Source organism: Callospermophilus lateralis, chromosome 3, assembly GCF_048772815.1.
Source record: "Callospermophilus lateralis isolate mCalLat2 chromosome 3, mCalLat2.hap1, whole genome shotgun sequence".
Classification (NCBI taxonomy): Eukaryota; Metazoa; Chordata; class Mammalia; order Rodentia; family Sciuridae; genus Callospermophilus; species Callospermophilus lateralis.
The window spans coordinates 138,877,763-138,902,904 of NC_135307.1; the positions used below are offsets into that span (position 1 = coordinate 138,877,763).

The 25,142-nt window shown below is 44.6% G+C and overlaps 1 protein-coding gene across 2 annotated transcripts in view; it reads left to right on the plus strand.

Moving 5' to 3' along the window:
- The first annotated feature begins 22,095 nt into the window (after positions 1 to 22,095).
- St8sia2 (ST8 alpha-N-acetyl-neuraminide alpha-2,8-sialyltransferase 2) overlaps positions 22,096 to 25,142 on the plus strand; it is a 74,806-nt gene continuing 71,759 nt past the window's right edge. For both annotated transcript variants that reach the window (XM_076848824.1, XM_076848825.1), the window contains exon 1: positions 22,096 to 22,193. In XM_076848824.1, the coding sequence (XP_076704939.1) occupies positions 22,096 to 22,193 (98 nt within the window). The remainder of the gene's footprint in view (positions 22,194 to 25,142) is intronic.

Genomic DNA, 25,142 nt, shown 5'->3' on the forward strand with positions numbered 1-25,142 from the left:
TAAAAATTAAAATACAAACATGCATGTGTACTTTATTAAGATTTACATATTTTTCTTGAAAGCATGAATCTTAAAAGTAAAATGATATAGTAGTTGCATTGAATAACAGATTTTTAAAAATAACTTAAAAATATTTTTAAAATGATTTCCAAATGTTTGGTATTTTTACACTTCCAAAAAAAAAAATCAATGTTTGTTCAAAAAGAAAGTTATCAACCCTTTTCCCTACAAAAAGAAAGCTCCTGAGAGAGATCTTTAGCTTCATTTGGTTTTACATTGGCTGGAGGGCTACAGTTGGGGCAGAGAATAGAATCAGCCTATCAAGTTAGAAATTGAAGAGCAGAAAAACAGCGAGAGAACTGGCCACTGTTGTGACAAAGCTAAAACGGGGTTTAGTCAAGGGCCCAAAACCCCTACATCCAGACTTCCCTGAGTTAGTTCTCAAGGCTGAGATGACTGACAGGCAAGAGTCTCTAACCAAGATCATTCCCAAAGAAAGTAAGAGAATAAACTTGGTCTCAGTCCCCTATTACTTTCAAGGGAAAGAATCAGGAACAATTTTTTATAGGTGTTTTGGAGCTGACATGTTCCTCAGTAGCTGGCAATGTGGCTTAGCTTTTAGATGTTTTGACAAATGTTATGATCAACTTACAATAAGCCTTGTGGCACTTTCAACCAAATCTATTTTTCAAAGGCAAAAGTTGGTGAATAGTGAAAGAACAGCTTCTCTGTATAAGGAAATTCTTGCTGTGTAGGACCTTTTTATAGTTTCTATGTGACAGAATTTTGTTTTGTTTTATCGTGTTTGGTAGTACTGACGACTAAACCCAAGGCCTTGCAATGCTAGGCAAGTGCTCCTCCTCTAAGCTACATAGCCAGTTAGGAAACAGAGTTTTATAGAACCCAGGACCAGGGCATGAGCATAGGCTTCTGAGGATGATGGATGCACTGAGTATGAGCTCCATTCTTTCAAAGGGAAGGAATTAAACATCTCCCTTTGAACAGTTTCCTTATGACAAGTTTAAACACCAAAAGCAACACCCAGAAGCTTTGTAGACTTCTCATGGAAATTTGCATGTGCTTCATCATGAGTTACTTTACCATTATGGTGTGATATTTTAACAGAACAGCATAATGGAATCATAACTCACCCTGGAGAGATGTCAGGGTACACTAGAATGTCAGGGTGCTACATTCTGATAGATGTGGGTTGCAACCCAGTGTCTTAGTCAGCTGACACTATCGTACTATGCCGTATGGTATTCAGAGACTGGGTGGGTTTAAGAGGAGGAATTTATTTTCTCATAGTTCTGGAGGCTTGAAGTCTGTGGGGCCAGTATGGTTGGGTTCTGGTGGGAGTGTTCTTTCTTCCTGGCTTGCAGACAACCACCTTCCCAATGTGTTCCACATGGTGGAAAGAGAGGAGGAAGCTCACTGGAGTCTGATTGTAATGGTGCTGGCTCCTTGTGAAGGCCCACTCTCCAGCCTTATCTAAACCTAACCACCCCCCTTCCCAGGCTCCACCCCCTAACTCCATCCATAAGGCTGGGACTTCAGTACATAAATCTGAGGGATGAAACATTCAGTCCACATCATCCAACCTTGCCACACACGAACTAGGGTCACGTAACCTTTTTGAGTCTCAATTTTGTCACCTGAAGATTGGGAGATTTATTAGGTATCTGTCAAAATTTCATGGGCTAAAGAACACGAAATACCTCCACATGGAGAAAGTGCCTCAGAAGTGTCCCAAATATGCTTTTGGCAGAGAATACTTTTCTTCTTAGGAAGGGGCACAATCTCGTCAGGTAATAAAAGTAGAACTGCCCGTTCCAGGTAGCCCTTGCCCTTGGACCTCACCGCCAGAGTCTCAGCCAGGACTCCACACAACACCATTCACCTGGTCTCACTCCACGGCCCCTGCAGGGTGGTGTTCCACCCTGCCTTCCTGGAGTCCTAATGTAAAACACAGCTCCAGTCCCACGTGAAGACCCCCCTACCTCGGCCAGGCCTGGACCCTTGGGCCACATCCATGCCATCACTGTGGTTCTCTTTATGTCTACATTGGCATCAATCCCAATGCCCTGTGCTCTCTCTCCAGGGTCAGAGCCACATCCACCTCTCCAAGTGTGGGTGTAGAGTGACTCCTGAGACTCCTTTCAACAGAACCTATTTATTCACTGCTTCCTAAAAAGTCCAAATGATTCCTTTCTTTCATACCCCTGATTAAAATTTTGAAAAAGTACACTGTATGTGCACATGCATGCATGTGTGCACACACACACACACACACACACACAATGCACTGTGTATGCATGTATACACCGTGGATCTCAGTTTAGACAACTTTTCTAGACTTAGGAGTCTTATTTTCTCTTGAGGAGTTGTACAGTGGGTTGAAAAGCATATGATTCATAAGTTTTGCATTCATTAGTATCATTTCTGTGCTGCCAAATACATAATTCTGACACACAGTTCCCACTGCACCTATGAGCAAGGGAAATTATTTGATTGTTCCATTTTTATTCTTTGCTTTTCCTTCCTTTTCAGGGCTTCCCCAGGACGGCGTCACAGGTGAAATCTCACTTGCAATTAGACATAGGATTGCAGTGGTAGGAATTGGGAATCTGGTAAAGGTCTCTGAATGGATGGCACCTACCACAGGGGTGGGACCAGGATGTGTCTAAGGAGAGTGATGGTCCCAGATGAAACACTTCAAGCCAGGACAGAGGAAGCTGTATTTTCCAGAAAGCCTCTCTTCTGATGCCAGTGTTCAAACTCTAACCCCAGCATATTTGAACTTCCTTCTCAATATTTGTATATTTTGCTCAGTGGCTTGGACAAAATATATTTTCTTTTCTCTGACTATTCTAAAACTCATAAGATGTCCCCATCATGAATAGGCAGTTCACAGAATCAGCCCAGAAAAAGATGTTCACTCTCACACATAATGAAATAATTTGCATTGAAACAACAAAATACTATTTTTTTCCCACCTAGCAGATGGCAAAGATGAACACGTTTGATATTAGGCTGTATTAACAATTATAAACAAACATTTTGATGGAAGAGTACATTGGCACAGCTCCTTGGCAATGGCCACCACAACATAAAATGGACATAATCCCTGATTCAGCAATCCCACTCCAGGGACTTTATCCCAGAGCTTCAGTGATCCATGTAAACATGGCTCGAGAAAAATCCCACGTCTGTGCAGACTAGACTTACTTTGAGTTGTAACTTTGAGTCTCAAACAGGCACCCCAGCCCTGCTTGGCGATTTTACCAGTCTTTCCTAAATCAAATGACTTTCTGATCTCTTACAGGACTGTCTCATACCAGTCCCTCACTTATGAAGCTGGAGACCCCTCTTCAAACTTCACTGATAAAGATATGCATATACAAACTCTTTTTTCCCAGTTAGAACATTGTGGAGGGTCTATCAGGAGGAAACAACACAGGCTCTGGTGACAGTCAGCCTCAGGGGAAAGTGGGTTGAAATAACACCTACATGTATAAGACTTTGGCCAAGTTACCCAAACTTCCTGAAATTCAGATTCTTCATCTGAATAAACAATATCCTGGCCATGACTGTGAAGGAAAGAGAAGAATCAAAAACTTGATGTTTTTTACCTAAGAAAAAACACAGATGGTACCATTAACTGAGATGGCAAAGTCTTACCTTAGTGGTTCTCAAAGTGTAGCCCCTTGGCCAACATCATGAGCAGTAGCTGATCACACACCAGAGATATCGCATTAGAAACTCTGGGGCTAGATCCAGCAGTCTGTTTTAACAAAACTTCCATTTCTTCCATTTCTGATGCATGGTAATATTTAAGGACAGGTGATTTAGAAGAGGTATGAGAAATGAAATAATTTTATTGCAGGTCAGAAAGGATTTAAGGTAGTGGGGGCTTACAAAATATTTGAAATGGGGAAGGAGCACAGGTCAGGGGAAGGTGACTGCTAGCTTGGTGCCCATCCTTTCTGAGTGGAAGGAAGTTACAAGTTCAAGGAGCCTCTTGGGCTAATTTGACCTTCAGAGGTAGATGAGTCATAGAAAAGTACTAGAAACCACTAAAAAAGAATGTCTTGTTTGTTAAAGTCCAGGAGTAGCAAGTATTTGGCTTCTGCTTCTTTTGTTCTCTACAAATTGCATACAAGTGCTTCTTATTGGTGGGATTAAACTGGATACCCATAAGTAGGGGTCCCGGGAAATATAATTGGCAGATTGCCAGCCTCTGTAATAGGTACAAAGCATAAAAGGAAAGAATGGTATTAACTTGCCAAACAGACCACCTAGCACAATACGGAAAATGATGAGTTAAGTTTGAGATGCAGTTGACACATCCAAGTGGAGATGAGAGGGAGGCAGCTGAATATCTGAGACTGAAATTCAGGGGCAAGGTTAAGGCAGGAGATCGAAATGCAAAAGTGATCAACATGGGTATAGATAGTATTGAAAGCCTTGGATCTCCAAGATAACACCAGTAGAGGGAGTGTGTAGCTAGACAATGTGGTAAGAGACCCAATTCTGGCCCCTGGTTGGCCAAGAACAAGCAAATGGTCAAGGACCCAGAAAAGAAAGAGCCTTCCAAGAGATGGCATCATCAGGGAGCCTGGAGGTAGAAGTACTTAAAGAGGAAGCAGGTAAGGGGCTGAGCGAGTCAGATGCTGCTGGGAGGAGATAAAGATAGGAAAAAAATGGATCTTTTTTCTTTTTTTGAGAGAGAGAGAGAGAGAATTTTTAAATATTTATTTTTTAGTTTTCGGCAGACACAACATCTTTGTTTGCATATGGTGCTGAGGATCGAACCTGGGCCGCACGGATGCCAGGCGAGCACGCTACCGCTTGAGCCACATCCCCAGCCCAACGATGGATCTTTGACAAGAAGGAAGCCAGTGTCAGGGTCAATAGGAGCCACTGCAGAGGAGAGGTGGGGATTGAACTGTTGGAAGTGGTTAAGAAATGGATGAGCATAAAAATAAAAAAGGAAAGACAGAGAATTCACAGTACATTCCAGGATACTTCCTAGGAATGGGAACAAAGAAATGAGCCACAACCAGGATCTTATTTAGAGGGAAAAACTGAACTAATGGAGGGTTTCTATAACTTGGCCAAGGTCTCATACTAGGACGTGGTATTTCAACCCACGAATCCTCAGCATGACTGTCACCAAAGCCTATGCTCTCTTCCCATTCCCCCAAACTGACCCTCCACAATTTTCAAGTGTTTCTTTTTGTCTGGTTTGTTTCCCCAGTTATTATAGAGAAACTAAATTCTCTAGTTGCTCCTCAAAGCCTCTTGTCAAAAGGTGGCTTTTCATATTGGAAAAGAGATGCCATTAGGCAGAAGCAGGAATGAGGCTCCAGGCTGGTCTTTATATCTTCAAAAGCAAAAACCTTCCACTAATCTCCTCCCGTAAGCATTTTCACAGAAGGAGAACCTTCAAAGAGATAAGAGGGAGAAGAAATTGACACACTCTCCCTCTGATTGTTCCAAGTTAATAAACCAGGACTTGGGTAAGTGGATCAAATCCAGTGGCGACATAAGTCTGAGCTAGCCAAAAAACATTCCAAACTGAGCACGGCACGGACAAGTCAACACCACCCTAGGAGAGGGTGGTGAGCTGTCTGTCACACAGTCTTCCCTAAGGCCATGTGAGGACACTGCCTAGTAGAGCCTAGACCATCAGGTTGGTCATTATTAGATCTGGTTTCATCCAGTGGGCAGTGAGACGCACTTGATTTAGTCAGCCCAAAGGATGCCGAAAGGCATCAGTGGTTTCCACAAAGGTGTCAAAATTATCTACTGATCAACTGGTTTGACCAAATTTACCTCCGGTCCAGCTAGATGCTTCAAATCACCCATGTTACCTTACATGCTAGAAATGAGAACAAATCTCTCATGAAGCAAATAATCCAACTAAGAAAGAGTAGTCTGATTTTAATTTCACTCAAATAAATAGATTTTTTTTTCTTATTTTCTTTGTGTATTTAGTTAGGAAAATGATACATGAACATTGTAGGCAAAAAATAATGAGGAATTACATTTCAGCAGTGTGATGGCATGGTGATGCACCACTCAGATTCCCATCCGTCTTAGTCCATTTTCTGTTGCTATAACAAAATACTGGAATCTGAATAATGTATAAAGAAAAATTGGTTTATTTACCTCACAGTTCCAGAGATTCAGGAGCACTGGTACTGGCATCTGATTGGCTTCTGCTGAGGGCCTCAAGGTGAAAGAATAGAAAACAAGTCAGTATGTGCCAGAGATCACACGGCAAGAAAGGAAGCCAGAGAGCAAATCAAGAAAGCCAGTCTCACTCTCATGGTAACACCGTACTTTCATGGTTATGAATCCAGCCCCTTGAAAGTGAGCAAGAATTCATTAATCCCTCTTAATGACCTCACCACCTCTTAAGGGCCCCCTACCTCCCAATACTGCTACCTTGAGAATTCGATTTCAACATGAGTGTTGGCGGGAACAGACCACATGAGAACCACATCAACATTCAAGGAAATACATGTTGCTTCATCTGCTGGAGGTGAACTGAGCAGATGGCTCCAGTTGCCGGTGACTTTAGTATTTGCCTTGTTCCTAAGGGCTACTCAACCAAGAGCAAGCCCTTTCAAGGGGAGCCATTCCAGTGACTCATCACTGATGCCAGGCCATTTCAGCCCAATAAGGGACAACTCTGATGGGCCACAAACTCTCCAGAGTTTCCCAGGAGTTTGGCCAACTCTTGACATGAGTGCATCCCAGCTGTAGTCTCTTTGCTTAATCCTTTGCCTGTCCTTCCCTTTCACAGGTGTTGGTCACCTGGAGTTGGGTTGGACTGGGCGTGGTCCAAGAAAGGGTTGGGGAGCAGGCTCCCTTGGTGACAGCTGTCAGCAGGGATTCCGTCACTGTGGTTGGTGGAGGATAGACAGCCTCTGGCACAAGGCAGGGGTCTCATTCCTGATGAGTTGTGATGGCCTATTGGTGAGAGAAATGCTTTAACTGGTGCATTTTATCAGAGGTGGGTATTGGGGTGGAGCTCTCCTCTGCAAGCCAGGGCTGATGGTAGGAGGGATTGTTCTAGAACTAGGCTTACTGAGGGCAAGGAGGATGACAGCACCAGAATCATAAAAAGCCAGAGAGCAGTGATTTACCACTGGAAACCAGGTGGACATGATTATGTGAACTCATATAAGCAGCAGGGTAGGAGCATTATCCAAGGAGGTTTGGCTCACAGAAAATTCTGAGAGCTATGGAGATGGGTAACGAAACGTGGAAAGACTTTAGTTTCTCTTACATCCCTCTTACAAATTTCCTCCAGGGTAAGGTGGAGACTCACTGGAATCTCAGAAAAGCTGCTTCCAGAACACATATGAAGAACTGGATCTGAGAGGTGCCAATAGTGTACTGCGGGCCCAGAGATGTCCCCTGAAATCCCCACAGAAAGAAGGACCAGTGTGGGGAGTGCTGTCAGAAGACAATGCCCAGCAGTCAGCTCCTGCCATGCTGGCTTTGACCACAGAGAAAGACCTCACCCAAGGGCTTGATCTTGCTGAGGCAATGCACCTGCAGTGACCATTGCAGATGGGTATAAAAACCCGGTCTTTCCTACTCAATGGAGGAAAAGGTCAGTGGGTCAAATAGACTCAAGACTTACCTATGTGATTGGGCAACTTCAGCCCAGGCCTGTTTTCATTCCTTCCCTTCTACTGTGGTATGCCCACATCCCATTCGAGGAAGGACACACTGCCCAGTGCAGGAGGTGCAATCAGCAAACACCATCCAGTGGTCAACCTCTTGTAGGTCTGTCTCAGGGGCAGAGAGCGACCAGCCAGAGGTTACTTAGTTTCTGGGAGCAGCCCGTGCCCAGTGACTGAACACAGCAGGGCCACAGAAGTAGGCCACTCAGGACACAAAGGCAGAGGAGGCTTCATCCAGCCTGCACTGTAATTCAGTCTCCCTTGCTCCATCCGGCTTCTGCCCCTTCTCTTTCACAGGTGCTGATCCTTAACAAGCATGTTGTAATCCAAACTCTGTTCAATAGTCAGCTCTCAGAGAACCCAACCTGCAGCAAAGAGAAAGAAAAAAAAAATGTGGATTAAAGTCACCTCAAATCACAACATCCCCCCTCCATGCACATGCACCACAAATATAGAGTGTGTCTTGGAGACAAGATAGCTCTGTCATAAGTATAAGAAATCAGCCAAATAAATTGTAAACTGTTAAGTCACCCTTCTGTTTATTCAATGACAGTGTCAAAATCCCAATTTTTTCATCAGAATAAATATGAAAGTCTGCCAGTACCACATTTAAGTGATCTGTAGTCCCCAAACATTTTAAGAATGCTCCATTTATGCCATCCAGACATGACATCTGACACTTTGGAGTACATACCTTGAGACCTCTTGCCTTGGATATTAGTTATTTCCTATTATGTAACAAATGACCTTGAACTAGCTTAAAATAAGGCACTGATTATCATGGTTTCTGTGGGTGAAGAATCGGGGCATAGCTAAGTTTAACTCTCTTCTTGAGGGACTCTCACGTGTGTGTAATCAAGGTATTGGCTAGAACTGGGGTCTGGTCCAAATGCACAAGTGGGGAAGGGAGGGATCCACCCCCAAACTCACGCAGCATTTGCTGGCGGGATCTCAGAGCCTCAATTTCCTGATGGCTGTTGGCTGGAGACCACTCCCAGTTCCTTGCCCTGTGGGCCTTTCTGCATGGAAGCTGGCTTCAACAAAGCCAGCAACAAAGAAGGCAATTGAGAGAGTCTGATAACAAAATCACACGATTTCACCTAGGAATGGAGTTGACATTCCCCCAGTATTGCTATATTCAATTGGTTAGAAACAAATTACTCAAGAGATGAGGATTGTGTAGGGCTATGAATACCAAGAGGCAGACTTCATGGAGTGCCATCTTAGAAGCCACCTGCCACACCAATATGCACATATTTGTGTCTGAAAAAAAATGGGATTACACTGCTGTTGAATCATCTTCAACTTACTAAAATAAAAAAAAAGACTTCTCTACCCAAATAAGAAATGACCACATAGTATTCCACTGAAGAGCTGTCATATGGTTTATTCATGAAGCCTTATTGCTGGACATTAGGGTATTCTCAGTTTTCATTTTTATAAATGATGTTGTTATGAATATCCTTGTATCTAAACATTTCCACCCTCATAGCTCTTTCTTTAGGAGTGGATGGAATTGTCGTGTTGAAGGAAGGGCACATTCTCTTCAAAGACTTGCTACTTTATGAAATATTTTTAATTGATCGTTGTTTAAGACACTTGTCGGATTAGCAAGAGCCCCCAACTCCTCGGAGTGGTGAAGCATATTTCTGCTGCCAGGGCATGCTGGATGAGCAGGAGGGGCAGACCTCCTTCAAGGGTCTGCATGATTCTGTTCTCACTGCTTCTGTTTCACCCTGCATAAGGGTTCCCCCTGGAACAAGGCCTCCATGATACTGCTAAATCACGCTCCACAGAAGTTCCAATTTACCCTCCTGCACACAATGTGGGATATATTCCCATTTATTTTACATCTGTTATATGAGAAGTCCCAACTCATTCTCCATGGAATACAGATATTTTGACTTCATGCTGATCCATTTCTTAGATACCCCTGAAGCCAGAGATCACAAGTATGTAAATCCAACTGGACATAAAACATAGGAGCCGTGGACACTGTTAAGAATTGGAATGTCTGTGGCTCACTAAAGTTCCTCCAAAACATTTTTAATCATATTGCTGGCCTAAGAAAACGGTTTTGTGTCTTACATTAAATTTGGGCTCTGAGTCTATGTTCCATGATTACTTTTGAGAGATGGTTGGTGAAAAACAGACTTACTGCTTTTGAACACAGAAAAAAGCTTCCCCCTAAACAAAGCCAAATGCCTCATGCAGGTGACCTTCACTACAAAAAAATTAAAAAAAAAAAAAAAAAGCCAGACTAAATGGGCCAATGGGAAGGCCAAGATGGACAAAGAGCATACACATGAATCAGCTTTCTCTTCTTGGGAAGCAGAACTAGGTGTCATAAAAAGCATAAATGAATGAACAAATGATGACAGGTCCTCAGCACATTGTTCACTTTCTCAGTGTTTCAGGAGAGCGCTCTCTTGCTTTCAGAACCTGGAGTAATGGGAGGCACATTTATAAATACACCCACACTTCCTGCAAATCTCCGGAGTTTCAACTCCTCATCCCCGGAGGACTGACTATAGGAATCCATTAAGTTAATGAGGGGTTGGGTGCAGCTATATCTCTGTGCAACATGCGACAAATGCCACCCCATATCGAGTCAGGAATTATTTTTGCAAAGACCCTGGGGGAGAGCTATGGCTTTTATTTCTTAATCCACCAGAGTGCTGGGCACAGTGCAGGGCACAAAAGTGGAAGGTATTTTATAACCACCTGATAGTTGGGCATGAACATCAAGGGTACAAATGCCATATTAACATCACCCTCCCTCTCCTCTCTGAAAGAAATGGATTTGCCATTTCATGTACCAGCCATTGGAGAGGGGCAAGGGCACTAAGGAAAAAGAGTCTTGGCCTCATTACATATGAAGATAACTGAGCAAAGTATAGACAATTTATGGTTTTTAACTTTTAAATCGAAACAGCTAGAAAAGAGCCTTTTATGCCCAGACCAGAAACAGTGCCTGGTGTCAATGTGGTATGAATTTTTAATATCGATTATTTGAAGAAATACCCAAATTTAATTTCATCACCAAGGCTAGAAGAAGTATTAATGAAAGGATTTCTCTGTAGAGATTACCTGGATTTTCTAACCAATTTTTGGTAATCCATACATTTCTCCTTGATTTGTTTGCCTTGAATGCTGAGTTCCAAAGACCATATGCCCACTTTTCATCTCTATTTCCATTATGAGGTGATTGAAACTGCCTTCTGTGAGTCTAACTCAGGTCAGTCAATAAGACAAATGCAAGCCCCTTGCCCTGCAGGTGGTCCTATTCTCTTCCAATTCTTATTCTCATTCTCCCACTTTCTCCTTTGACAGTTCCCTGGCCAGGAATTTACCTAACACCAGCTAAACCCAGCGAATCCACTTCTTCCAGGGCCCTCCACTAGCACAGTGCCACCTAGTGGCCCACCTCTGCTATTACACCAGGACAACAAAGGCAGGGAAAAGCTCATCAAATGAATGAAAATGAAAACAGCCAGGATTAATCTTATTAAAGAAACCAAATAGCTGAAAAAAAAAATCTTTCCTTTTTCATAACTTCCCATAAATTCACAAGTTTCATGAGAACAGAGTCACAGAGTAAGAATCGATTCTGCTGAGACTGTTTACAAACATCCAAACTATACTACTGTCCACATTTCCACTCAAAATACTCAATACATTGCGTTTTGTCAGGGAACACAGATAAATTTTGATTCAATCACTTTCTAAGAAAACCATCTCTTCTTTACTGATTTCTGAAGGCTAAACTGTAAAATGGCCTTTATTACCTGCCAAATGATGGCGAATCATCAATGTTATTGATACTTAAAAGAGTTTATCCTTTCAAATGGTTGCACAACCTCCTAACAGTAATTCCTTCATTCAAAGCATCTCACTCTCACAGTGGCTAGCTGTGTACTGTAATCCTAGGTCCCAGCTGGTATTTTGCCACCAGAAGAAGAAGAAAAAAAAAAAGGAACAAAGGGGCAGTTATCTTTGTCCTCTATACTTTGGAAGCAACTGAAAAAAAAATTATTTGGTTGAATGTGATTTTTCTTTCAACTTATCTATTTTTACAATGGGTACTGCTTAGTGATTTCTGCCTCATCATTATTTGTGGTCAGTTCCTTTCTAGAAATGGAGGCAAAGAAGTTCTTTTCCTGCCAGTTTCGTTGTTCCCATTGATTTCCTCACCCAACACATGCCCCTAATGGAGCTTGAAATGAACACGGACTTGCTTTTGTTTTCTTCTTTGTTGGCACCCCCCTGCCAGAGGCCAGCTGCGGTCTGAGCTGTGAGGCACTCCTGCAGGAAGGCGTCCCTGCCTCACCAAGGCTGGCAAACACAAGGTAAAGCAGAGGAGGAAACACATCTTCCCCTCTTGCCAGGCCTTGAACCACTAGTGAATGTCATCCTTTGAAATGAGCTGGGCTACAGAAAATAAAAGCTTTACAAACTACACGAGAGCTAGAAAGTTAGCGATCCAGTCAGGAAGGTAGAATAAAAATGCTAGAAATGTAGGTGGTCCTTATAAAATGCCAGATGCGGTATTTATACCTCAAAACCTGCCAACTAAATAACATTTGTCCTTGGTGCCTATGGGGGAGGGGTCCGGGAGTCCCATGAATACCACAATCTGCAGATGCCCAAGTCCTTATATAAAATGGTACATGATTGGCATATTATCTCGGCACATTCCACCATACACTTTCAATCATCTCTAGATTAACTTATACCAAATACAATGCAAATGATATGTAAATAGTTGTTATCCTGTATTGTTTAAGGAATAATGTCAAGGAACCAAAAGTCTGTACATGTTGAACACAGATACAATTTTTTTTTCAAATATTTTTATCTCTATTTGGTTGGTGCCAAGAAAAGGAACCAACAGATACAGAGGGCCACTCTATGACCAAACTCATCCTCAATGGCCCATGTGGGGATTATTCACAAAGAGAAAAAGGGAGATGGAAGGATATTGATTAAGAAGGTCTTCCAACTTCTCCAGATGCCAATGACTCTCCATTTCTTCTGACTTCTTCCCACACAACCAAGAAGCTAAGTCCACGCCTAAAGCTCCATCAGTGGACTCGACCAAGTGGGGCCCTCTGGTAAAATTTACAGAGTTTGGCGAAAAATCTTGGAGGAATTCAGATGGGTATAATGGCCCTCTATGGAGCCTTTCTATCTCTGAGATTTCTAGAATTTTCCCTTTGGAAGAAAACAAAAAGCTCAAGCAGGCTGTATCAATCACTTTTATATTGCTACAACAGAACACCTGAGACAATTAACTTATGAAGAGAAAAGGTTTATTTAGCTCATGGTTCAGGAGCTTCCGGTCCAAGATTGGGCAACCTTTTGCTTGGGTCTCTGGTGAGGGGCACTGAATGGCAAGGGTGGAAGCAGGTGTCAGAGCAAACTGCTCACATCACAAGCCTGGAAGAGGAGAGAGAAAGAGAGAACCAGGGTCCCACAATCCCCTGTAAAGGCAACACCTCCGATGACCTAAGAACCTGATCCACCTCTGAAAGGTCCACAGTACTTCCCAATATTGCTGCCCTGAAGACCACACTTTTAAAACACAGACCTTGAAGACCCTCATCCAAACCATAGCACTGGCCTCCCCCATCTTTCTCAGAGCCAATCTCTGCTCTCTCAGGAAAACCTCTCACATTTCTGACTCAGCATGTGAGTAACTTAGATGCTCACAGGGGCTGTCGTGATGGACCCAATCTACCTCCCAGTGATGTCAGATGGCTCGAGGCCACAGCTTTTCCCAGAGACACTCTGGGAAATTTACTAAACTGCTTTCAGAACAAAAGGGCAACCCAGAGCTCTCTTGTCATCTCAGTGAATTTCCAGAAACCTACAGAATGGACTTGCATTTTCTCCATCGGATCAAGGCTACACTGGAGGCTCCTTTACTGACCAAGGATTCAGAATTGAATAAATCATAGCTCTTACCAATAACATGTTGACATAAAGGCAGATACATAGCCACAAATCTCTTACCATCGTTTAGAATTGTCAAAATTATCTCTCTGTTGGTAAACATTTACCTAAGCTTCAGCTATACGTAGGATTCCAATGTCCCCTAAAGAACATTTGTATCACAAAAGCATGCTACAGTACTAGGTCATAAAGATAGTCTTTCCAAACCAACGTTTAGTAGTCACAATGCTCTCTCCGAATTTATAAGAGCTGAAAACATTTGGGATTTTTACAAATCTCTAAAAAGCTATCTGGGGAAAACTTAAATTACTGCTTTCTTTTTTTATCTCAATCAATTTCCTTCCAGAAAACAATAACAACAACAACAAGAAAGAAAAGAAACAAACCCAAGTTATTACACAGTATGCAGTGGTCTCGCAGCTGTATTCAAGATGAGGATTATTATTTTCAAAGACAATCGTGCAATGTCTGCTGGCTTTCTGCAAGTTCTTAACTGTGAAGGTTTGAAAAGGAAGGACCTGATGATGGCCCACAAGTTTCTTTCCCCACCTCGCCCACCCTCATTGTAACACATCTTGCCTGTGGTCGTCCATGGTCACCAGCAGTGGAGTTTAAGCAACCGTGAAGCAGCACCCCCTCTGCTTGTGTTTGCTGGTGGAATTGGGACACCTCCTCTCCCCGAGTCACCGCTTTCTGAAAGCCAGGGCTTCCCTGTGCTTCTGAGCAATCAACAGAAAAGTCCAGGTGGGGTAATGGTGCGGACTCACGATTGATTGCAGACTAGTACGTGTCCTACTGCATGACTGGTTTCCAGTTCACACTCCCTACACCCTCCTCATGAGGAGAGTGTAGGAGAGAAACCCTGAAGCATGTCCAGGGCTTCTGACTCAAGTGGGGCAAGTGTGTAGACTGTGTTTTCTTCCATTGTAAATTGCAATATGAAGTTAGGTAGATGCTTACAAAACATCAAAGAAAGGTTGGAAATTGTTTGCAAAACCAATTTTACTAAATATGTGTGTTTATATTGGGTTATTGAGAAAGAATATTAAACTGTGCCAAAAAAAAATTCAGTGCAGAGAAAATAGGCATAACAAATTTTAATGGCTTTTTTCCTGATTACAGAGTAATTTATGAACATTGTAGAAAATTTATAAAACAGAGGAAAGTATGAAGAAAAGTCAAGATCAGCTCAAATTTCACTACCACAGATAAACACCATTAGTATTATATATGCGTGAGTATGTGTGTATAAATTTTATATTTTTGTGTTATCCTTAATAATAAACGTTTGCATGTAATAAGCACTTGGTTTATGCTAGCATTATAAGTACTTTAGATATATTATCTAAGTTCATTCTTACTAAAGCCCATGAGTTAAGTATTATTATCATATCCATTTAATACCAAAGAAACTGAAACAGATTGACAGAATACAAATAGCAAAAGGTAAAGCTAATATCTGAACCCTGATGTGCATGATCTCAAAACCAACTCAAGCCAGAACTTCTCAAATTGTGGTCCGTGGCCCAGCACTGGTCTGGGAACTGTGTGTGACTGGTCCATGTTTAGATAAACACAGAAATTGAGAGCAAGCATTAAGAAAGTTTTGTGGCAATTTCACATAGCTGTGTGCATTCACAGTGACTCCTACTGATGATGAGGGCTTCAGAGTGTCCAACTGACATGGGGAATGTGAACTGGACACCAGTCATGCAGTAGGACATTTACTAGTCTGCAATCAACTGGAAATTAACAAAGAAAAAAGAACAAAGCCTGGTCCTTTTCCATAAGATGCTCATGAAGCTTTGCTCTTGGTAACTACACTGCCTCCCTAGGGTGAAAACAAGAAATAAATGTAGCAAAGTCCAGTTCTAAGAAAAAGGAAAACACAGTGCTATGGAACTCAAGCCACACAAACAGCTTTGTTGCCACAAACTGTCATTTGTGGTGGGTGACTTTTGGCAATACTTACTATGCACGGTCATAAGGCAGGGCTAATGAGAATATGCCATGCAGAGCTTGAGAAGGGAGAGAACAAACCTCTGCTGGCCTTCTCCATTCCCACTGTGGCAGACCCTCCAGCTGTCCCTCACATCTAGCCTTCTCTTCTTCCATTGTAGATTCTCAGCTGAGTGCATAGGAACCCAGAATAAAGCTGTGTTTCCTGCTTCCCTTGCAACCGCTTTCTTCTTTAGCTCTTACCCCAGTCTATTGCTTGCAACCTGAATGTAATGGGGCATGAAAACAAGGGATTTATCTTAGGGGTAGTAGGAAGGAGAGATGGAAGGACCTGAATTTCTAAGGACTCCAGGGGGGAAATCATGGCCAGCCAGCACTGTCTGCCTGCTTGTTGACTTGCACAAGAAAGAGATAAACTTTAGGGAGGATGGAGGATAGGGAGAGAGGAGGTACTGAAGACTGAAATGGAGCAAATTATATTCCATGCATGTATGCTTATATAAAAATAAATCCCACTATCATGTGTAACTATAATGCATTAATTTTAAAAAGAAAGAGATGAACTTTGTTTGAAATAAGTCACTTGTCTTTTGGGTTGACTGCCCCTTTTGGTTAAACCTAATCCAAACTAACATACTCATGTAGCCAAACCTACTGGTTTTGTGATCCTTCTGCAGTTCTCCTAGGTCTACTTTGTCAAACCTGATGGGGGAACTGGGAAGGGATGCACAACCAGGCAGGCTCCATCTGAGGCAGGAGAGAGGTGGAAGAGAATTCTCCAAGGGAAATTTTATAAGAAACTGACTTGGAGCCAAGGAGTCTCTTGTTTGTCTAGCGTTTTGTGCTAACGTGCCAGCAGGTTGACATTCTGATAAATGGTGTCATGTCTTTGGGGACTAACCCATCTGGAGTTTGCATTAGAGATGATATTTCATCAAGCATGCTCACCAAGGTTTTGTGACAGCGGCCACTTCCTGTTGCCACCAGTCACCACAGTTATGCTAGAGATGGCTTATTCCAGTCGTTCAGCACAGTCATGATTAAGAACAAAAATATATTTTAAAGATAAAAACAGATAAAATTTCACTTCAATATGTTATATCAGAAACAAGGCAATTAAATAGAACTCATCGCTCCCTGATTTTTGTTTTGTGACCATTTACTATTATCTATGCTCTTGGGATTTTTCCATTTTCTGTATGAACATGGTGGAAATGCTGTATCACAATGTGCCTCTCACATCTCTTCCCAGCTCTGCCTTCAGTACCATGATGGCAATAGCTCGAAAGTGGTCATAGTGAGAACAAATACTGAATGGGGTTGCTACCATGCTAGACAATGTGGGACCAAAAAAGAAAGATCTTGATCCTGGGAGTTTCCAAGTTCATTGAAATATCATGAAAAAATGAAATAAAACCATATAGGTGAGGGCAAGCTAACACAGAACTCAGAAGGCCAGAGAGCTATCTGATCTCAACCTTAAAATCTGAGGTGAGACTGTGTGTAAATCTGCTGGACTCTTGGTCACATGGTTTTTCATCTGGAAAATCCACTGGACTCCAAGCTCCACTAGGAGAGCTCCTCCACCTGCCTCATTCAACACGACATCTCAGCTCTCTTGTATAATTCCAGATACAAAATAAGTGGTGAGGCGATATTTGTCAAGTGAAAACATGATCTGTTCTAACCCTTCCAGCTTTGAAAATCAAAGGTCCATCGTCCAGACCCAGGCTGAGAAGTTACCCAAGACTGAGAACCAGGGCCATTGCCAACTTGGCACCAACTTCCTCAGCTGCCTCATAAGATGGCATCATGCTGGACTCTGAGCAAAGTTGGGCAAGCAAAAAATCTAATTCAGAGCTCAAGTGATTTTTTTTGAAGCCCCAGTGAGAAGATATTTCCTTCTATTCTCTATAATCTGGTACCTGACTTCATGATTTCATTCAAAACTGACTTTCATCCCAACTGAAGAATTTACCAAAATCCCAGGAAAACAAAAAATTGTTCCCCTCCTCACCCTCTCCCCTCCAACTCACTATAGTGCTCATCTCCACATCCTTCCCAACATCTCTTGCTGATGATAATCCCAGAAACATTTACAGCAATCGCCTGAGTATATTCTTTTCTTTCTTTGGTGAAACTACAATTTTGCTATTTATGAAAGTCACAAATGGAATGCAAATGTGCCCCCTTTGCTTTTCCATATTGTTACTACTCGGATTCTGATTTGGAAGGGGAAAATGTTGCATTTGTGAGAACACTCAAATTTTAGCACAAATTTCAAAAGGAAAGTCAGGTTCTCTCAGTTATTGGAGGTGCAGAAACACAATGGTCTATTAATCTATTCCAACTAAGGCATTCTACCTGTTCCCACGATGCTCCCATCCAACCCTCCCCCAATACATATACACATCTCCTTCTGAGTTGATGACAAAGCAAGAGCATTATTGCTTTGTAGTTATTTAACTATAAAGGTGCTAGGCCAGGAGTTTGGATAATCATTATTTATTCTTGAGGGGTTTTAAAAAAAGGTTGAATTGATTGAAAGGACTAGCCTTTTCCATGTGAAAAGATATAAATGGAAATTTATGATTATGGTCTCAAAAATGATGAAGGATGTACAGTGAGTGAAGACAGATCTGTTCCTTGAATCCTGATATGCCAGAACTAAGGGAATACAGTAAGAATCTAAGGAAGTGTCTGCTTACAAATCCATTTAAAACTTCCCTGAGAGCCAGAGGGAACCTCAACAATCCCAGAACCCCAGATTTGCTGGGGCCCAGGGGAGTCCATTTGAATTAGAATTCTCTCTCTGCCAACTCTGCTACCTTCTGCAATTTACCTCTCTGAGCCTCAGATTGCTCAAATGCAAGTTGGAGATGGTGGTATCTATATGAAAGAATTGCCAAGAGGACTAAATAAGAGAAAGAGCCCCAAAAGGTGCCTTTCAATTGTGTGTGCTCATAAATGTTAGTTCTTTCCCTGCATGCTCCTTCCCACATCTGACTTTCCCCTTCTCCCCAACCAGTAACTTGGACAAGGTGTTATTAGTATAGATTTTACTGTTCCCAAGAGAAGTGGTTTGGGTGAAATTTCTTTCTAGCTGGAGTGGGGTTGGGGGAGTTAATTAGATGTGTAAATGGTAGCGAGGGTTTTGGAGTTTCTATGAATTTAGGCTCTGGGTAGGTCCCCCTTCTTGAGGCTGGCAGCTACAAGGACAAGCCACCCTCGGCCAGTGTCAAAGACAAGAAAGGGCTGTCCCACTGCTTTGCATTGACACTATGGGGCCCTTTTAGGCTTCTGCGGAGCCTCCTGCTCCTTGATTCCTCATTAAGACAAACTTCCAGCTCTTATTAGTTGCCTGAATAGCTAATATACTCCATTAATTTGTGTTAAAATGTTCATGGGTGGTAAGAGCTTAATTTGCTGCCACTCCCATAGAACTACATTTTAACCCATGCATTCAATGACTTGACCTAAAGAAATTATTACTATGGGATCCCCAGTTTCCTGGGAAATCCTAGGCAGGAAAAGGGACTTGGTTAAACATAGGAGTCAGGAAGGATGGGGATCGGGTGGCCAAGTCAAGCCTGTGCCTATGTGGCAGTTTACATCAGCAGCCTGACGTTTGCTGTTAATCCTTCTTCCCCTGTTCTATATTCCAGGAACAAACTTGGTCTTCAGGGTGGTGGATGTGCACAGTTCATTGATAAAGTGGCTGGCCCAAGAAGATTCCAACCTTATAGATAATGGTCCCAGGGGTCCTCCATCACCCTTCAAGTAAAGTCCCAATTTCAACAACTCACTCCAAGGACAGCCTCTGTGTTAATAAGGCTACTCTATTCCTCAGCAGATATACTTAAGGATATTTCCCTGTTATCTGGGTACAAGGATTTCTCTCTAAGTGATGAAATTTCTTTATACAAGCTTTCCAATATTTTCTGGCCACTCATAACTCTTCCAAGTGGATGCAAAGGGGGAGCACTTCTGAGCTTAGGCTGAGAGCATAGGTCACCTAACAGAAAATGCAAATAGTCTCTGCTGTTATAGCAATGAGGTTTACCTGATTTGTTGAATTTTCGATCGTGGCAGTACCTCCATGATGTTTTCTGAGTACAGCTGGTGAAGAAGCAAAGACTAGGGGAGAGAGCCGCCTGCTAGTTTCTTCTTGCTCTTTTGGGTGATCTTTTTCATCAATTAAAGCTAGTCAGAAGATCCTAGCTCTACTGTATCACATCTTAGGTTATAATTAGGCACTTGAATGTCTGGTTTCCTTCTGAATAGAGAGCTACTAAAGGATAGAAAATTAAGTGAACCTATCCCCTGGCATGATGCTGGTGCTTGCTCATTAAGTACCGCTGAGCCCTGGAGTGAATGGGGAGGAGTGGTTGAAGTACTGAGCAGCACACCAGATATACCCTGTTCATACCCTCCCAACTACTGGTCTCAGAAAAGCAAGACAAAATAACAAGAACGTCACACCTCCTAAGCCACCCATCAAGCAAGTTAGAGGGAAAAGATCGAGGCACTTAGAAACCTAGGAGACAGGATGGTTAGTGGACCACATGGGAAAACTTTTGAGGTTTTGTCCCTGCTTCTAACAGATAGGGAGTATGGCATTCAACATTGTGCTCAATATCACAAAGTCTCTCCCCATCCCAAATATGTGACACTCTGAAGAAGCTCGCTATAAAAGGAGTACAGGTGCATAGACTTGCTAGGGAATGGGAAGCAAATGAAGTGAGGTAGTAGGAATTAGTACACTTCTCTTTCAGGGAAAAAAACATCTGCTCCTGGCACTCAGAGGAGGCCAATACAGAACTTTCCTCACTTCTCTATGCTGCTTTCCCACTCTGCTTTCCAAGCAGGGGAGAGCTTATCTTGGCTCCCAGTGGTAACAAAGTCCAATAGCCCCCCAGCTTGGAAGCTTTCCTTTTGCTCATCCTTCTTACATACCAAGAGAAACATGGACTCTGAACACAGGCAGAACTTTGTTGGGGAAATCAAAAAGGGCCTTTTACCTCTCCCATAGTCATCCTGGAGAGACTTGGCTGCTGCCAGCCCTTCCTCAAGCCTCTCTGAATTGTCCTGAGGACACAATCAATGTGTCACTCCCTTTCCTTTGCAGGTGCTCTGAGACAGGACATTCCATATAGCTTCTCCAACAGGGTCTTCTCATACTCAAACCTTTAGGACTCTTTCACAAACCAGATGATCATTTCTGGAAACTTACATTTCCTGATTTCAGGAATTGTTACAATTAGTGCAAGGGGAGAAAAGGGGAATTATCTAATTCCAGAAAAATTTAACTGGGCCCTTCCCACTCCAGGCTAATGGTTGGTGCAAAATGTAATTTGAGCTAAACTGTCTAAGGCTGTGAAAGCGCAAAATGTTCAGCAAGGAGGCAGTACCTCTTGTGGGAGCCATATTTTTCTATAAGGCCTTTTGGTCAAGATAGGACTCCAGGGAGGGGGGTAGTTATTGATTTTACTAGAAGAAAACAAGAGCTGTGGAGATGAAGCCTACTTGGACTCAGCACCTCCATGGCCAAGGCAGGGTGGCGCCGAGTCCATCATTGCAGGTGGAACAACCACTCCAGCGGGAGCATGGGATCTAGCCATGACTGAGTGACTTCGACAACTTAGAGCTCTCAAGATCCAGTCTTGGGTCTCTAAATGGACGAAGAGGACCGCGGAAAGGAGGTGGCTTTTCGCAGACTAAGCGCTACGCCCACATATTGCAATCTGCATCTCCGTTGAAGTTGGCCTGTCTTGGACATTTCTTCTTCCTTCCCTTCTTCCGCCTCTCCTCCTAATTCGTCAACTGCTGAAATATCTGCCTGGTTGAAACCGCCTCCTCGCTGCGCTCTGGGTTCTGTCCCCAGGTGTTGGTCTTTGTGTCGGGGAAAACTTTGAGAGGAAGCGAGGGTGTTGGACAAAGAGCGGGCGAGGGAGGGCGTTTGCCAGCCGGCAGTGTGCGCCGGGAGGTGCGCGCTCTTCCCAGAGCTCCGCTCGGTACCCGATCACACTCGGTGCCCCCAGCCCAGCCTTCCTAGGCCAGGAGTGGCAGGCTCTGGCCGTATCTTCGCGCCCTCGGGAGCTGAAAGAAGCCAGGCGGGAGAAGCAAAGGCAGGCGGCTGGACGTTGGAGTTGGTGGGAGGAGGCGAGCAGGGGCGCTGAGCAAAGCTGTCAAACTGCGCGCGGAGCGGGGCGCGGGGCGGGGAAAGGGAGGGGAGGGGTGGGGAGGGGAGGGGCAGGCAGCAGCCGAGAGAGAGCGAGCGGGCTCGCCTCGCCTGAGCAACCCCTGTCTGTCGCTGCCGCTGCCACCGCCACCGCCGCCGCCGGCCCGGACTCGCCCGAAGCGCAGGGTGTCTGCCCCGCTGCGCGTTGCGCGCGGAGGCTCTGGCGCCCGCCGCTGAGCCCTCCAGCCTCTGCGAATCGCGCCGGCCCGCGTGGGTCCCGGCGGGCGTAAACCCACCATGCAGCTGCAGTTCCGGAGCTGGATGCTGGCCGCGCTCACCCTGCTCGTGGTCTTCCTCATCTTCGCAGACATCTCCGAGATCGAAGAAGAAATCGGGTAAATAGCTTCGCCCGGGCCCATGCCACGAGCCCTGGCGGGATCTTTATTCCCCCGTGCTTTTCGCCCCCCACCACATCCCGCTTTGTGTGCGCCGCGCCCCCCTGTCCCTCAGTTGGAGAGGCGGGGGTCGATTTTGGCTGAGCTCGTGTTGTCAGGGACCCGGGACGGTTTGGGGAGCGGATGGTGCGGGCGCGGCTGCCATGGGGTGTCCCCAGGCGGGATGCACGGGCAGCCCCCAGCTTCCCCGCGTGGGGAATCAGACTCGCCCACCCTGCCCCCTTCCCGGCGTGTCCGCGCGCAGTGTCGCCGGGGTCGAGGGAGGGCGCCGGGGAGTGTCTCAGGCGGGTGGAGGGGCCGAGAGTAGAGGGAGGCAGGAGTTTCTTTGTCTCCGGCTCGGCCGTTTTCTCGCCTTGGCAAAGTGGGCAGGGGGCGCGCGGGGATGTCTGAGCGGAGGGGAGGTGATCCCCGGGCCAGAGCAGAGGGCGGGGGCCCTGCACCCACTCCCGGGAAGGGGAATGTTCCCTGAACACACGGACACGCACACACACGCACCTCCCGCCCCCCTGGATCCGGGCGTCGGGGCTGGCATCGCTGGAGATGGGGTGTGTTGGGCTGGAATGAGACCCCCACCCAGGCCTGGTTTTAGAAGCTCAGCCTGCCAACCCCAAAGAAGCCCCCAGCGACCTGGGGTTGCCGTGCGCTCGCAGCGCAGAGACAGACGTTTCAGCAAAGTCTGTACTGCCGCCCGGTGGGCTTCAGGGCCCCCAGGAGCGCAGGCTTGTTCTGGGCTCTCCCGTTGTCTTCACAGGTGGGGACCCCCAGCTTCTCTTGGCTAGAGACTTCCTGGAGTGCGCACTTGCAGCGCGGGACGCACCCGCACCCGGTGTGTCCCAAAGGCTGAGAGTCGCGCCCCACCCCGCAGCCTCTTGTTCCCCCAAAGGGAGGTGGACAGGGGAGGAACCAGCCAGGTTCTGAGGCAACATGACAGGGAGAAAGTGTAATCCCTGGGAAGGTGGTCTGTCCCTTCCTCTATGGGATTAGTGCCTAGATAGGCTCCTATCGCGTCCCGCACCGCGTGCTCCCCTCCTTTGTCCCATTTGATATCTCATTCATTATCAACACGAATTCAGGGCCTGCCACGCTGTCAGGCACCTCAAAAAGGATATGCCATCTTGACGCCAAGATGCGAAGGCCCCCAAAGACCCTAACCTGGGGGCTGGCGCCACTTGCCTCTCTCTTTTCTCCCTGCCTCTGCCTATCTATCCCTGCAACCTCACAATTCCTTCGGTGGATTCCATTGTGCCCCAGGAACCCTTCTGTCTGGCTCTTTCTCCTCTCCATCCTGGGTTTCCCCAAGAGCTTTGAAAACTTTCACAAATGTTGTTCAGTTAATACTGTACATGCCACCAGCTTCCACAAGAAGACAGAAACAAGTTACTTTTCCCAAGCTTTTCACCTCAAAAACATGGTCCCCAAAGGAAATGGGTCAAGATCCAGCTCATAGAAGATGCAGTAAAGAGGTCCTTCCTCCCGGCTTCCTGGCCTCTGCCTGAGATGTGGGCTTTACCTGGCATAGATCTCCTCCTGACATTTGAGCATGTGAGAGGAAAAGACCAGCAGCTGCCCATTGTTCTGCTATGAAAACATAGAAAGTACCACTTTTATGCAGGCATTCCTTGCTTATCCATTTACTGAACTTTTATACAATACTTTCTACATGCCAGGACTTTTAATTTTTTAAATGCATCAGGAGATCACTTTGCACCTAAGTTGCACTTTCCTGCCAAATGTATTGTGAAGCCTCCATTTCCACATCAAGTTGTTCTAGTAGGGTATGGAAGAATGAACCCCAAGGCCTGGGCTAAGAAAGGCATTTGCATATAAAGCATATATTTTAAACCCAGGGATCCTCTGCTATGAATGTGTCCCCTGGGACTTGTTTCATGTGACGGTCCCTACTTCTTTTTATCTTACCCCTGCCTGGTATGATCCTAGGGAAAAATTGCCAAGGAGGTCAGTTTTGGCGTCTTCCTTCCCTCTGGTGCCTCTAGTCTACAGGCTGACTCTTGGCTTGGCCAGTCATCACCCAGGGCTGAGACACCACCCTCTCCTAGCCTAATGCCTTGGGCCAGTACTCTACAGGTCATGTGATTAGAACCAACACACAAGTCCCACCCACAGTTGGTCGTACCTATGTTTAATTCAGAGGGAAAAAGACCCATTTGGGATTCTTCATGGTTGGGAGAGGAACTTGAGACAGTGGATGAGAGAGAATCCACCAGCATCTTCTCTCTGCTTACAATACAGTTTAGCACACAGCCACTTAATTAATCCTTGGAATCACCCTAACTTTGAATAATGGGGCTCAGTGCCAGTAAGTGCTCTGGCTCAAAGGCCACTGAGGGGTGTCACAGGGCTCTATCTTCTTCACCATATGCCTTCCCAGGAGACCTTGGATCCTACTCAAGTCTGTAATGTGTTGCATCAACCCTGCCCACCTTTCCCCAATTTGCTCTTTATCTGTGCTAGAAGCATTACAAATTACCTGCCAGTGTCAGTCCCTAGAAGGCAACTATGGTTCCATAAGAGATGGCTGGGGATGTAGCTCTGTGGTAGAGCACCCATTGGTTCAATTCACAGTATTAGTAAATAAATAAATAAATGGCTGTTTCGGGAAGACAATGGACAGTGGAATCTTGTGATCCATTAGGCAGGAAGGGAATACAGAAGGATCCAGATTTGGGGTAAATTTTCCAAAGACTAAGGAATGAAAAGTGAAAGAAGAAAGCAAATTATGTATGTATTGTCTGGAGGAATAAAACTGAGATCCACTTTTTTTTTTTTTGAAGCTTTTGATTCCCTGTCTTATAAAATGAGGCTTTTGATGTGGTGCCCCTAGAGGTCCTGTTCTGCCCAAGGAATCATATACAGTGTGGCAAGGGGCAA